Raw genomic sequence first — 13,799 nt, forward strand, 5'->3', positions numbered from 1 at the left:
GAAATCCAACCCACTTAAGTACTGGAATATAATCACAAATATTCATAATCATAGTTAGACCGAACATGTCATAAGTTGACTCGGGCCAACATTTACCCGCGACCATCTTTGTTAATACATCGTACACTAATGTCTCAAACAAAAAATTCAAGTTCACTTTCTTGGCCTCTCCTTTGTAGTCCAAATTTAGTTTTTTAGCCAAGAATCGGACTTCTTCATTGCGGACAGCAGAGGAATTGTTGAGGCTATAAGTGGAAAATATTTGAATGCTAGAAATGCGGCGGAGATTACGCCAATGGTCACCATAAGGTGAAAATCCAATTGTTGTGTGGTTATAGCCAAGGTGTTTAGTGGCAAGAGATTTTGGTCTATTGGCGAAAATAATGTCATTTTTTGTGAAGCATTGCTCAGCGATTGAAGGAGAGGATACGATGAGTACTGGACAAATACCAAAACGAAGGTACATGATTGGGCCATATTTGCAAGAAAGTGATTTGAATGTTTGGTGGATTGGAGATTTGAGAAGATGGAGGTGTCCAATAATTGGTAGAGATGGTGGGCCTGGAGGGAGCTTTTTCTTTCTTGCATTTTGCAGATACAGAATAAAAAGGATGGAGAAAATCAAGAGTATAGTGCAGAATATGAAGCCCATCTCCAGATTCTTGGATTTTTCAGCTAAAAAGTGGTGATGGTGACTTTCATTTCTTTATCCACATATTGCCTGATAAGGTTGCGTGGGCTGATGATCTGTAAAAATTAACCAAATTGTCCCCTAGTATTAATTTCTCAAGGTTAGCTTTTGTGTTGTCGTTTATAATAAGGTCAGTTAAATTGAAGTAAGCAGTGACGTCAAATGCACACTCTTATATTATTTATACGTCGAAAGAGTCCTTTACTAATTCCTATGAACTATCATGCCAGATGTACTTAAAGATTATGTACACGTTGAACTCTTTAATTCTATAGTTTCAGTTTCTGCTATTACAAGATATTGAGCTTATCAAGATAGAGATTTTAATTGATTTGACCGTATGAAGTTCTCTCCAGGATTGCAAAGTCGCTGTTCCACATGCAACTAAAATTGTAGTATCAAATAAAACAAGGCCCAGAGCCACAAACTAAGCTCACATTCACCAAATAACAACTTAAGCATTGTTTCATGTTTCATTTCCACCTTGTCCTTAAACTCAGGTATCTTATTTATTAACATTCCCTTAGAACACAAAGGTAAATTTAAAAAACATACATAAACAGGAGCAGATCTATATGACGAATAGACTTAAAGCTGATCGAGAAATTGAATACAATTTTGGCGCGGAATGCAAATTGCCTCCAGAGGCATATCCTTGTTCAAACTGATTCTAGAATCATAGCACGCCTCCAAGTTTTCCTCTAATTCCAGACTTTTCCAATCAAACCACTGAATCAAAGAACCTAAAACCAATGAAACAGTACGTAAGCCCATTGCAGCTCCAGGACATGCCCTTCTTCCCATACCAAATGGCACAAATTTATAATTGAAGCCTTCTTTTTCCCCATCCATAGCCTCAAATCTCTCTGGTTTGAAATTTTCAGGCTTGTCCCACAACTTGGGGTCCCTATGGATGGCCCAAGCGTTAACCATTAGGATCGTATGTTTTGGTACATCATAGCCACCGACAGTACAATCTTCTAATGAGTAGTGAGGCAACAGAAGAGGTACTGGTGGGTATAATCTCAGCGTCTCGTTAATAACACACTGCAAATAAGGAAGTTTAGTGAGATCAGATTCATCAAGCAAGCGCTGATTCCCCACTTTGCTATCAATCTCAGCTCTCAACTTGTGAAATGCCTCAGGGTGAGCTAAAAGAAGTCGCATCGCCCATTGAATAGTCATCGATGTTGTCTCTGTTCCCGCAACAAACAAAACCTGGCACACAAGATGTATATTAGGCAAAAACTTGTGTTCAAACAAATGCACAAGTCTAATTAATGAAGTTATCTTAAAGTTAAAAAATTGACAAGATATTTAGGGATAATAAATATCCTCTTGACATACTATTTGTCTTTTCCAGCTTGTAAATTGTAGCAAACAGAAAAGGTAAATTCTAATATAACAAAGTTCCCGAAACAGATGTGACAATTCAAAATCCGGAATTTGTTCTGAATGATACATCTGTAAGCTATCATTTTAACCTCTATCTCAAGTTACATATCACCGAACAGGAACAATAAGATCTAGGAATATATTTGCTCATATTAAAACTATCTATGATCCAAATTAAGGAAATTTTGACCAGATTATGGCCATAGTTAAGGGAGCATACCACTAGAACACTTTTAATGAGATCATCCGTGTAGAATTCAGGTTCCGATTCTTGCAGAGACAATAGAGTTTCAACCAATGTGCTCTTCTTCTCCCTAGTACTGGACTCTGAAACATTAGTAACTTTCTTCCCTCGAAATTCATCGAACAAACTATTCAAGAATTCATTTCTCTTCTTGTGAGCTGAGACCATCTTTTTCTCAATCCCTTTGTATCCAAACCATTTCAACACTGGCATGAAATCACACACGTTCATAAACAACAACGTCGCGAAGAAAAATCCCCTTACCTCTTCAATTATTTGTTTACCCTTCTCTGTTCCTATGTCTTCCTCACTTACACAACGTTTCCCAGTACCAGTTCTCATCATAACATTGAACGCAAAAGTAAAAACCCAACTACTCAAGTTAACTTTTGCACCACTCTTGCTATTCTTATCGCTAGCTTTGAACAAACCGCGAATAAGAGTTCCAATTTCCTCATTCCGCATAGCAGAAGACTTTTGAAGGCTATTGGAAGAGAAGATCTCGATTACAGTTAGACGGCGAAGAGCCCTCCAAAGATAGCCATAAGGAGCCCAAACAACGGTCTTATAGTTGAAGGAAAACTTATCTCCAGCCATACTCTTAGGACGATTTGCAAATATGACATCGTTTTTTGTGAAACATTCTTCCACAGCGGATGGAGATGACACAACAAGCAAATTTCGGCAGCCAAACCGGAGATATAAAACAGGGCCATATTTAGTTGATAAGGAGGTTAATGTCTGGTGAAGTGAATTTTTTATAAGGTAAAGATGGCCGATTATTGGGAGAGATTGAGGACTAGGTGGTAAGCGTTTTCGGGAATGAAGCAAGAATTTCAAAAAAAAGATACTAACAAAAAATAGCAAGATAGCTAAGTAGTAGTTAGAGTTCAGATTCTCCATGGGCGAAAAGTTGAAACAACAGAGTATTGTAGAGCTTAGAATTCAGGGCAGAGTAGTTTTATTAAACAGATGTGTGTTTTATATATATTATTGGCAGTACCATGAGCATGAAGTTTAGTCACACGCAGAGTAATCAGTTAGTGTTTGGAGACCAAATTTCGTCAGCAGTGACCATATAGCTGACGAATTTAAGTAATCGACAAATTCAAAGTATGCCGGAAAGCAATTGTATGATAGTATATTTTATCACTTTGATAAGGATGAACCGGAGAGATAAAAGTCACACAGAGTGAAAGCGAAGTGTCACGAGTTTAACACATTTTTCCCGATCCATTCGTTGTTTCACTTCGGTTTAAGGTATTTTTACTCGATCAGGTCATATTTACAGTGACTTATTTTATTTCAAGATACTAACTTTTGAGTGACCTCAAGGGTTGTCCAAAGCAAATATTTACTCACATCGGTTGTTTACGTCAAATCAACACAATATACAATGGTTAAGTGGTTTAATATAGTAAAATTATGCATTAATTAATCATAATTAAGTGATAGAAATACATGTACAAACACATGTCATATATTTATTGGTTTGATGAAAGCATTCAAACTCGAGAGAGGAATCATCCGTAGTTAATAGAAACTCCCATTTGAAGAAACATGAAATGACTAGCTTGAAATTAAGCACCTGTTTATAAGGAGCGTGAAAAATTTAAAAATATTTGCTATTTTAAAACCTGAACCCGAAAGGCACCATCAAAGAAACGATGCAATTAAAGTAACATACGTGTGTTATTATAATGATAAAGGACTTGGAAAAATACAATTATTTACATTAAAATATTTTCTTTGGTTCTCCTGTTGTCACATTACCCCTATTCTCTCCTCTTCTCCAATCAACATTTGTCTATGCATTTAATTCAACGAACGAAGCATAGTATCTGTACTTCTCAAGTCATTTTTTTTTATGACTATTGTTTTGTCTTATATCTTCAGGCAAAGAAATTTGCAAAAACAGTGGGAAGAAAAGTCTAAATCGGATCTAGGCTACGGCTCAAAACTCACTTTTGCCTTGAGTTTGTATTTATTCCTAAGTTCATCTATTATCTTTCTCAACTTGACAATTTACCTTTACAAAAAAAATATTCGATAGAGTTTGTGTTGCTCTCTCTGGATCATCAGCAAGGTATTGCAATGTACCAGGAATTAAGCATGGAGAAAAGACAACAAATTTGTTTTTTTCTTCTTGCTTTTCCCTTCATTTTATTTTGAGAATCCAAAAGTCATGTACATAAATAGTGATCGACCAATAACTTCCATAATCCTTACTTAAACGTAATAGACAACACAACCCTTAGGATACTTTTGATTAGAAACCAATGGTTCTAATTTTAGAATTGTGTTTATGATTCTTGGAGGGACAACATCGTTCCAATCAGTATGTTCATCTTGTTCATTTTGGCCCCAAATATTGATATTGAATAGTGTGGTCTCACCTGTCTAAATTGACAATTGAGAGTAGTATTTCATGCAATGAATATATCATTCAATGACGTCTTTGTTGCCAAGGTAGACCTTTATTCTTATAGTAAGTCCCCTTATAACCAATGTCATATAAAAAGTGGAAAAATCACACATAAAAGATTGGTAATCAGAGATGTGATAGTCTTTTTGTAAAGTTTTTCTTCTTAGAAACCCATGTTTCACTACTACTTTTTTTTCTCACTCACTATATGTTTGAAATCATTTTGTTCATAAGGAGAAATTTTTTAGAGAAGTATATATCTTGTATACAATATCTATATACCTATGCTGCTACCATTACAAAATTTCAATAACGACCGCATAAAAACAACAATTTATCTATTTTCTCCTTTATTTGAAATTTTCCCTTAAAAAAAAAAACGAGCAAAAAAAGAAAACTAATACCGCTTCGGTGCTATACCTTAGACTCCAACAGTCGCTTCTGAATAACCCCATTAACTGCCGCCCTTCCGTTACCCGCCTTCTTAATTTCCTCGACAGAGTAAGAGCGCAGAATACCAGCGGTTGTCACTTCACTTTCTCTCCCCTCTCCTCTTTCTTTTCCGTTTTCAATTTGAGAGTTCCATTAAATTGTCTTTTATGTTTGCATATCTGATTCCTTGGATTTCCGGTATAACGCTGGCTTGCTTGGTAAATCTTTAACTTTGGGCTTTTCTTTATTTCGCATTTCACTGTTTTCCTTGGGTTGGGTGTTGTTGGTGAATGGTGATTTTACGGTTTATATTTACCTTTCTGATTGCAGCGCTGTTGTTCAAATTGATATGATTGATTTGTTTTTATCAAATTACTGATAAAAACAAATCAGTAAATTAGTTTAGTAATTTTGGTGAAACACTTCACTTAATCGCATTGAATAATTCTCTATTCCCTCTGTTGTGCTGATTATTTGTAGTACAGTTTGGGAGTGCAAAATAAGGGCCTACAAAGATCACTCTTGAAACTTGTATTGGTTCATTTACACTTGAGGTACTATATTCTTCTAAAAGCATGTGCGAGGACACATGCTGTGATTTCATAAATCTTGCTCGGGGAGGGCCTGCAAACTCCATTTGAGAGGTATTTATTCTTCTGTTTTCTGTTTTCAGTTTGGTTTTCTGGGTACGAGGAAAAAAATGAAATTCGAATTTTTAGAGTAGATGTATCACAAGTATGTACCAACAACTTGCCATGATTTCATAGAGCTTGTTGCTTCAATAGGGTATCATGATAATGTCAAATTCCGCATAGCCATCGAGGTTTCATCCAGTTTAGAATATCGCCGAAAGTTGATGCCCCTGATACTAATTTTCATAGCAATTCATGGTACTAACTAAAGGAATAGATGTTCCTACTATTGAGGCAAATATTGCCAGTACCAGAGGAGAAAATGCAGAACAAATCATGATTGCTCAAGCACATAAGGTTCGTCCTTCATGTGCTCTGATTACAATACTTACTTTTTACTGGAAATAAGTTTGTAGTAACTGTTGCATGCAAAGCATTAGTATTTTTTAAACTGCTCTTATAATATTGCTATGTGGTGAACCAGGCTGAAGAATATGCACCAGCCTTGGCAGCCAGAAAGCGACAACCTACACAGTACGATGGATGTGAGTTGACTTATGATTCACACTCTTAAGACTTATGTTTATTTAGTAATTCTGGTATGGCCTGATCAAATATCTAAGAAACTTTTCACCGTAATCAGCAGCAGCATAAGTGTGTCTTGAGCTTTTGCATTTTTCATTATTTCATGTTGAAGATAAGCTTTAAGGATCATTTCCATGGGGAGTTAGTTATAATTTAGAACAGCTTTCTCTAACTGTTCTAAAAGATTCGGATAGTAATAGATACGGAGGGAGACATTTGAAATTTTTTATACCATCGAATAGTAGGTGTGTAGCATTTTGCATAAATGATGCTAATATTTACAGAGAGTACATAGAACATATACTTCTATCATCTATTATTTAGACAAGAAAAAGTCTTCGCTCGTTGGTTTTGGTGACTCAGAAGTTAGAGGAGGTCTTGGGTTCAAGACTTCTTAGCCACAAACATCTCCTTTTTTACCAAAAGGAAAGTGGTAATTGGGTTCGAACCAATGACCACCATAGAAAAGGTTAAGCTATTAACAATCCTGCCAGGAAGCACACATCATCAGTTGGTGTTTATCCTAGCTTGAGAGTTGAGTCATAAGCTTTAATATGTGCAGCAAAGTAAAATAATTTTTAAAAGTGTATCCAAAGGATTCGAACCAGCGACTTGAGGTAGCAAAATTTGACATTTCACCACTGGCACTATGTGCTCACTCGTTCCTCTGGGTGGCAGGATTATAATCTATACTCTCTCCTTTACGTACATGCACATATATACAATTCCAGATCCGGTGGCGTGACTCCATAACGCTTATACATGATTGAATAAAACATCGTAATAGATAATTATGGTATGCTTATTTTCGTGCAAATGTAAGCAACAAAATGAGTGACAAATGCCCGGAAGCTCTACCGAGATCCATCACAACGGACGGTTGGTTCTTTTCCTCCAGACATCCTACTTGCTTTTGCTTTTCAATGTTTGAATTTTCAGGGTTAAAGCTTGATTTTACATGTGTGGTTCCTTGATACTTATGCTTTGTTATTTTGCATAATTATGACTTAAAGGTGATTGACATTAATAAATTTAGCTAAGTGTAGCTTTATCTAGGCTTAGTCTATGCTCTGAATTATGGAAAGTTTTCGTTAACAGTGTCATACTATGCTTTATTTCTTAGAATGGTGATGCCTACTCTTGCTTGCAGCCATGCTACATTCTTTTAGTCAAATGATTTATTTAATCCCCCATCCCCTTTTCAGAATTTCTCTCTTTAAGGTAGAAAGTAAGGAAATTATATTTGGGTTGGGTTGGGAGAAAGACTCTTCTCTAATACACTCCGTGCGAAATTAAAAAAAGAGGGAAGATCCTGAAAAAGAAATGTCTTCCACCTTTTCTTCTTTGATAGATCAAATAATCGTTTAATTAAAATGTGCCAAGAAGGTGCCAAAAAGATTCCACACAATTCTATAACTTTTTGGTAATTTAAATAATATCATTTAGTCAGTACCTTATATACAAGTGAATGAGTGGCTTAATCACAATTATCAAACAAGCAATCCGAAGTATATGAATCTTTGTCTTCCATCCCGCCTAATCTTAAGATACTAGATGCCAAACTAGAAGTGCCAGCGCGAGCCCAATATATATTTATAATTTTGTTTTTATGTAATTATAAAAAGAATTAATATATTCTACAATATTTCCTGTAAAGATAAATTTTGGGAGCATGGGTTCAATAATTTGTGTCATGATGTTATTTCTTTTTTCAATTTATAGGACTTTATTTAAGAAAAAGGCTAATAAACACTTTTTAAACTATAACAATAACATACCCAAAATGAAACATTACCTTTAAAAAAACAGAAGTTGAAAACATCATGTGAAACATCGAGAATAAATGAAAGTGAATCGTCAAAGGATTTAAGTTATATAAACTACACGTTAATCAAATTTGAACTAGAATTTCAAAGTTTATTGAATTTTTAACTACTTCTAAAACAAACTCATTTGAACTACCATTCCCCTAGGTTATCACGTGAAAGTTTTTTATACATATGGTGTTTATTTTTTTTGTGTCATATAACATGGGCATAGATGCGGTATAAGATTTCTATCCTTTTTTTTTTTTTTTTTTTTTTGTTTACTTAGCCTATCATAAGTATGTACTAATAAATTATTCTGGCTATTATGGTACTCCGTATATAATTAGAAACTTAAGACGTTTAAATGCCTTTTGAGAATGTAATACCCATCTTAGTTTCTTTTTAGGATATTAACATGTTATAAATATGGTAATTTATTTTATATGAACAATATTCAATTAAATTAATTATGAATAGTGTATATAAGATATCACCCATGAAACTACAAAATGTAAGCCGTTGTAATAGTAATTTAAAAAAAATGAAGCTTGATAATAATATATTCAGAACTACTTTTGAAAAATTAATCCTTACCAGTACTTTCTCTGTCTATTGAATATTAGTAATACAAGAGTACAAAAAAAGCTATGGATATTGGAGGGAGAGATGAGTAAGAGACTGACACATTAAAGTGTAATAGGGGCCACTTTTTTGGGATAATATTCAAAAAACTTGGTATATCTTAAAACCGCCAAATTGAATTCACTATTATGACGTAATGAGGATACTTTGAATTACTTGAATATTGCTTGATTCTTTTAATATGGATCTGTTAACATTTTTTTTTTTTTTTACATGTAAAGATAACAAAGACCTGACTGTTTTCTTCTAATATAGTAAAAATAAAAAGTCTGCACTAATTCTAAGAAAGCGATAGAGTACGAGACCAAGCATGGAGATCCGGTGAAACTCTTTTTTTTTTCTTTTTCTTTTTTTTTTAAAATTATTTTCCCTTCTCAGTGTTTGTTTTGAAAGTGGGTGATTTGTGTTCAGAGAAAGAGTGGTAAAAGGATAACTGAGAAAATCACAGTAAACTACAAAAGCAATATCGATAGTCAATTTGACTAATTCTCTAAACTGAATTGGATTAGATTAACTCAATATTTTAAAACTAAAATTTACATCTTCAAAAACTATAAGTTGCAATTTTTTTCATGTTAATGAAAATTTATACTTTAAGATGTTGGTGAAAGTTCGCATACTTTGAATCTCGATAAGCGAAATGTGTGACGTAAATTTGGACATAAGGATTATTATTCTTTTATCACGCTCCTTGTGGAATAACAATCTCTACATTAATAATCTTTTAATCTCGGGATTAAACATCAAAATGACACATTTGCCCTTCTCCAAAAAAAAAAAAAAAACTGCAAAGTCTTTTTAAAAATCGAGGTTAAAATTAAAAATAAAAGTTTATCCCACTTTATCTAGTTTTAACCAATCACATATTTTATGTTGTACCCCATATATCCTATTATTTATTAGTTTAATAAACCAAACAATATCTATCAATAAAAGTGTACCAACTATTCGTGATTATTAATCCCAGCATATATTGTAATACTATCATTATTAATTTTGGTAGTATAATTTATTCACCAACCATAGGACTCCTAACTGTCTCTCTTCCTTTCATCCCTTCTCTCTAGAAATCAATCAAAAACCAAAAAGGTAAAGTCAGCTTTGTTTTTCCTTCCTAATCTCCCTATAACCTTCAGTGCCCAAAAAGATATGTTGGGGAAACTTTACATAGACAAGCTTTGTTGTAATCCTCCCTAATCTCCCTATGAAATATATGTAGCAGTACTTTTTAAAATTAATTCTAAGTGAAAGGGAATGTGAGAATGGTAATGTAAAGACAGAAGCGCAGATAATATGTCTTTTGTGAGCCATTTTTTGTCGGTGATTTGAGTGCATGCATGTGCCTGGTCATTAAGGGCGGATTTTTGTAACATGTTCGATTTCCACAATGTTTACAAGTTAGATCTTATTTAGTACATGCCATCTAAACACAAAGATAAATCCTTATATCATATAAACACACAGGATCCATCCTTTTTTATTTTTACACAGGATCAGCTGAACTTTAGATCTTGTAAGTTACACTTAAAGATTATGTACACGTTGAACTCTTTATTTTATAGTTTCAGTTTCTGCTATTACAAGATATCGCGCTGATCAAGATAGGGATTTTAATCGATTTGACCGTATGAAGCTCCAATTTTCTAGGATTGCCAAGTCCAGGATGTTCCACATGCAAGAAATATATACTACTTCAAATAAAACATGGCACAGAGTCACAAACTAAGCTAGCTGGCATTCAGCTTAAGCAATGTTTCATGTTTCATTTCCACCTTGTCATGAAACTCATATCTTATTTATTAACATTCCCTTAGAACACAAAGGTAAATTTTAAAAAACATAGATAAACAGGAGGAGATCTATATGATGAATAGACTCAGAGCTGATCGAGGAAGTGAATACAGGTCTGGCGCGGAATGCAAATAGCTTCCAAGGGCATGTGCTTGTTCAAAGTGATTCTAGAATCATAGCATGCATCCAAATTTTCCTTTAATTCCAAACTTTTCCAATCAAACCACTGAACCAACGAACCTAAAACCAATGAAACACTGCGTAAGCCCATCGCGGCACCGGGGCATGCTCTTCTCCCCATTCCAAATGGCACAAAATTATAACTGAACCCTTCTTTTTCCCCTTCCATAGCCTCAAATCTCTCCGGTTTGAACTTTTCAGGCTCGTCCCATAAGTTCGGGTTCCTATGGATGGCCCAAGTGTTTACCATTAGGATTGTGTGTTTTGGTACATGATAGCCACCAACAGTACAATCTTCTAATGAGTAATGAGGCAAAAGAAGCGGTACTGGAGGGTACAGCCTCAACGTCTCATTAATAACACATTGCAAATAAGGAAGTTTAGTGAGATCAGATTCGCTTAGCAGGCGCTCGTTCCCCACTTTGCTGTCAATTTCAGCTCTCAGCTTGTAAAATGCCTCAGGGTGAGCTAAAAGAAGTCGCATAGCCCACTGGATGGTCATCGATGTGGTCTCTGTCCCCGCAACAAACAAAACCTGGCACACAAGAAGTTTATAAGGCAAAAACTTGTGTTCAAACAAATGCAAAAGTCTAAATAATTACCTTAAAAAATTGACTAGATGTTTAGGGATTATGTCCTCTTGACATACTATTTGTCTTTTCCCCCCTGTAAATTGTTGCAAACAGAAAAGGGAAAATTCTAATATAACAATTCAAAATCCAGAATTTGTTCTGAATGATACATCTATAAGTAGTCAATTTAACCTCTATCTCAAGTTACATACTTATTATCAGTGAAGAGGAACAATAAGATCTAGGAATTTATTTGCTCATATTAAAACTATCTATGATCCAAACAAAGGAAACTTTAACCAGATTATGGCCATATGAGGGAACTTACCACTAGAACACTTTTAATGAGATCATCCGTGTAGAATTCGGGTTTGGATTCTTGCAGAGAAAATAGAGTTTCAACCAGTGTGCTCTTCTTTTCCCTAGTACTTGACTCTGAAACACTAATAACTTTCTTCTCTCGAAATTCGCTAAACAAACTATTCAAGAATTCATTTCTCTTTTTGTGAGCTGAAACCAACCTTTTCTCAATCCCTTTGTACCCAAACCATTTCAACACTGGCATGAAATCACACACGTTCATAATCAACAAGGTCGAGAAGAAAAATCCCCTTACCTCTTCAATGATCTGTTTACCTTTCTCTGTTCCTATATCTTCCTTACTTACGCAAGGTTTCCCAGTACCAGTTCTCATCATAACATTGAATGCAAAAGTAAAAGCCCAACTACTCAAGTTAATTCTTTCACCAGTACTGCCATTCTTATTGGTAGCTTTAAACAAACCGCGAATAAGAATTCCAATTTCTTCATTTCGCATAGCAGAAGACTTATTTAAGCTATTGGAAGAGAAGATTTCAATTACAGTTAAACGGCGAATAGCCCTCCAGAGATAGCCGTAGGGAGCCCAAACAACGGCTGTATAATTGAAGGAAAACTTATCTCCATCCATACTTTGAGGACGATTTGCAAATATGATATCGTTCTTTGTAAAGCATTCTTCCACTGCAGATGGAGATGATACAACAAGAATATTTCGGCAGCCAAACCGGAGATATAAAACAGGGCCATATTTAGTTGATAAGGAGGTTAATGTGTGGTGAAGTGAATTTTTTATAAGGTAAAGATGGCCTATTATTGGAAGAGACAGAGGACTAGGTGGTAAACGTTTTCTGGGATGAAGCAAATGTTTCAATAAAAATATACTAACAAAACATAGCAAGATAGCTAAGTAGTAGTTAGAGTTCAGATTCTCCATGCGCGAAAAGTTGCAACAACAAGAGAAATGTAGAGCTTAGAAATCAGGGCAGTGTAGTTTATTAAACAGATGTGCGTTGGACATTAGCAGTTGGACATTAGCAGAGTATATATTAGGCGGAATAATCTATAAGCCCCTGTACTTGTCTATTTTTGTCATCTCGGTCTTTGTACTTAAGAGTTTGACAACTAAATCCTTCTACCTTTTAAAATTGAACATTTTAAATGCCTCTGACCGTTGACCAAGCACATGTGACATTAATCATGTTGAGTTGGAAAAAGTGTGTGAGATTCACGCATATTAAGAGCCCGTTTGGATCAAGCTTTTATAAGTCTTGAAAATAGCTTATAATTTATTTTATTTTTTTGGGTTTTTAGTTGGAAATGAAAAAGCCATTTTGTGCTTAAAATAAGCCCAAAAAAATAATTGGGCCCGTTTGGCTTAACTTACCTAAAGCAGCTTATAAGTTATAAGCCAAAAAAATAAGTTAGCAACTTATAAGTTATAGCCTACCCCAACTTTTTTTTTTTTTTTTTTTACTTATAAGTTGTTTTCAGCTTATAAGCTGCTTTTTTTAAGCTCATCCAAACAGGCTATAAGAGCGTGAATGTGATAATTTTAATTTAAAATATAAATATTTTAAAAAGGAAAGAAAGAAAAAAACAAAAAATAATTAAGGAAAAAAAAAATCCCAATCCTCACCCTAAGTTTTTCTTCTCCCTTTCGATTTTAGCACACTCAGCCCATCAACTACTTCTTCATGTAGTAGTTTTTTTTTTTTTTTTTTTTCTGTTCTTGATCAAGTTATTAGTCTGAAATTGAACCTTTGCATTACACAAATCTTCGCCGACGGAGCAACATTTCGATGCAAGTCAATCTCTAAAATCAAAATCTTCTCAATTGGGTATGTAAACGGGCGTGAACTTTTAAGGTTTACAATTAGAAAGTAGCTATAAATCTCGGGTTGATGTTGTTTTTGTATACCCCGAATTTCGGTAACAATTGAATTTGTAAGTGAGAAATGTGTATAGATTTGTTTGTTATAATATATAGATATGTATGTGCTAATGCCGTGAATAAGTATATTGAGATTGGTGATTTAAGCTAAATATATATATATATTAGACAATGTACTTTGTTGAATGGA

The 13,799-nt window shown here is 34.5% G+C and overlaps 2 protein-coding genes across 2 annotated transcripts; both read right to left on the bottom strand.

Annotated features, from left to right (window-relative positions):
- Positions 1–1,129: 1,129 nt before the first annotated feature.
- On the bottom strand, positions 1,130–3,429 carry LOC132033429 (cytochrome P450 81C13-like). The gene is made up of 2 exons (XM_059423403.1): positions 2,307–3,429; positions 1,130–1,909 (listed from the first exon to the last, which is right to left on the bottom strand). The coding sequence occupies exons 1-2, from the start codon at positions 3,231–3,233 to the stop codon at positions 1,280–1,282; spliced, it is 1,557 nt and encodes a 518-aa protein (XP_059279386.1). The 5' UTR covers positions 3,234–3,429; the 3' UTR covers positions 1,130–1,279.
- A 7,164-nt stretch (positions 3,430–10,593) lies between these two features.
- On the bottom strand, positions 10,594–12,780 carry LOC132035331 (cytochrome P450 81C13-like). The gene is made up of 2 exons (XM_059425598.1): positions 11,726–12,780; positions 10,594–11,360 (listed from the first exon to the last, which is right to left on the bottom strand). The coding sequence occupies exons 1-2, from the start codon at positions 12,650–12,652 to the stop codon at positions 10,731–10,733; spliced, it is 1,557 nt and encodes a 518-aa protein (XP_059281581.1). The 5' UTR covers positions 12,653–12,780; the 3' UTR covers positions 10,594–10,730.
- Between the last annotated feature and the right edge of the window lie 1,019 nt (positions 12,781–13,799).

The sequence above is a fragment of the Lycium ferocissimum genome, chromosome 10 (assembly GCF_029784015.1).
Source record: "Lycium ferocissimum isolate CSIRO_LF1 chromosome 10, AGI_CSIRO_Lferr_CH_V1, whole genome shotgun sequence".
NCBI lineage: Eukaryota > Viridiplantae > Streptophyta > Magnoliopsida > Solanales > Solanaceae > Lycium > Lycium ferocissimum.

What these genes read in the sequence shown, in the direction of transcription:
- LOC132035331 (XM_059425598.1), bottom strand. Translation starts at nt 12,652, where the DNA reads ATGGAGAATCTGAACTCTAACTACTACTTAGCTATCTTGCTATGTTTT. An exon ending in TCATTAAAAGTGTTCTAGTG is followed by an intron (nt 11,361 to 11,725) that starts GTAAGTTCCCTC and finishes CTTGTGTGCCAG; the next exon opens with GTTTTGTTTGTTGCGGGGAC.
- LOC132033429 (XM_059423403.1), bottom strand. Translation starts at nt 3,233, where the DNA reads ATGGAGAATCTGAACTCTAACTACTACTTAGCTATCTTGCTATTTTTT. An exon ending in TCATTAAAAGTGTTCTAGTG is followed by an intron (nt 1,910 to 2,306) that starts GTATGCTCCCTT and finishes CTTGTGTGCCAG; the next exon opens with GTTTTGTTTGTTGCGGGAAC.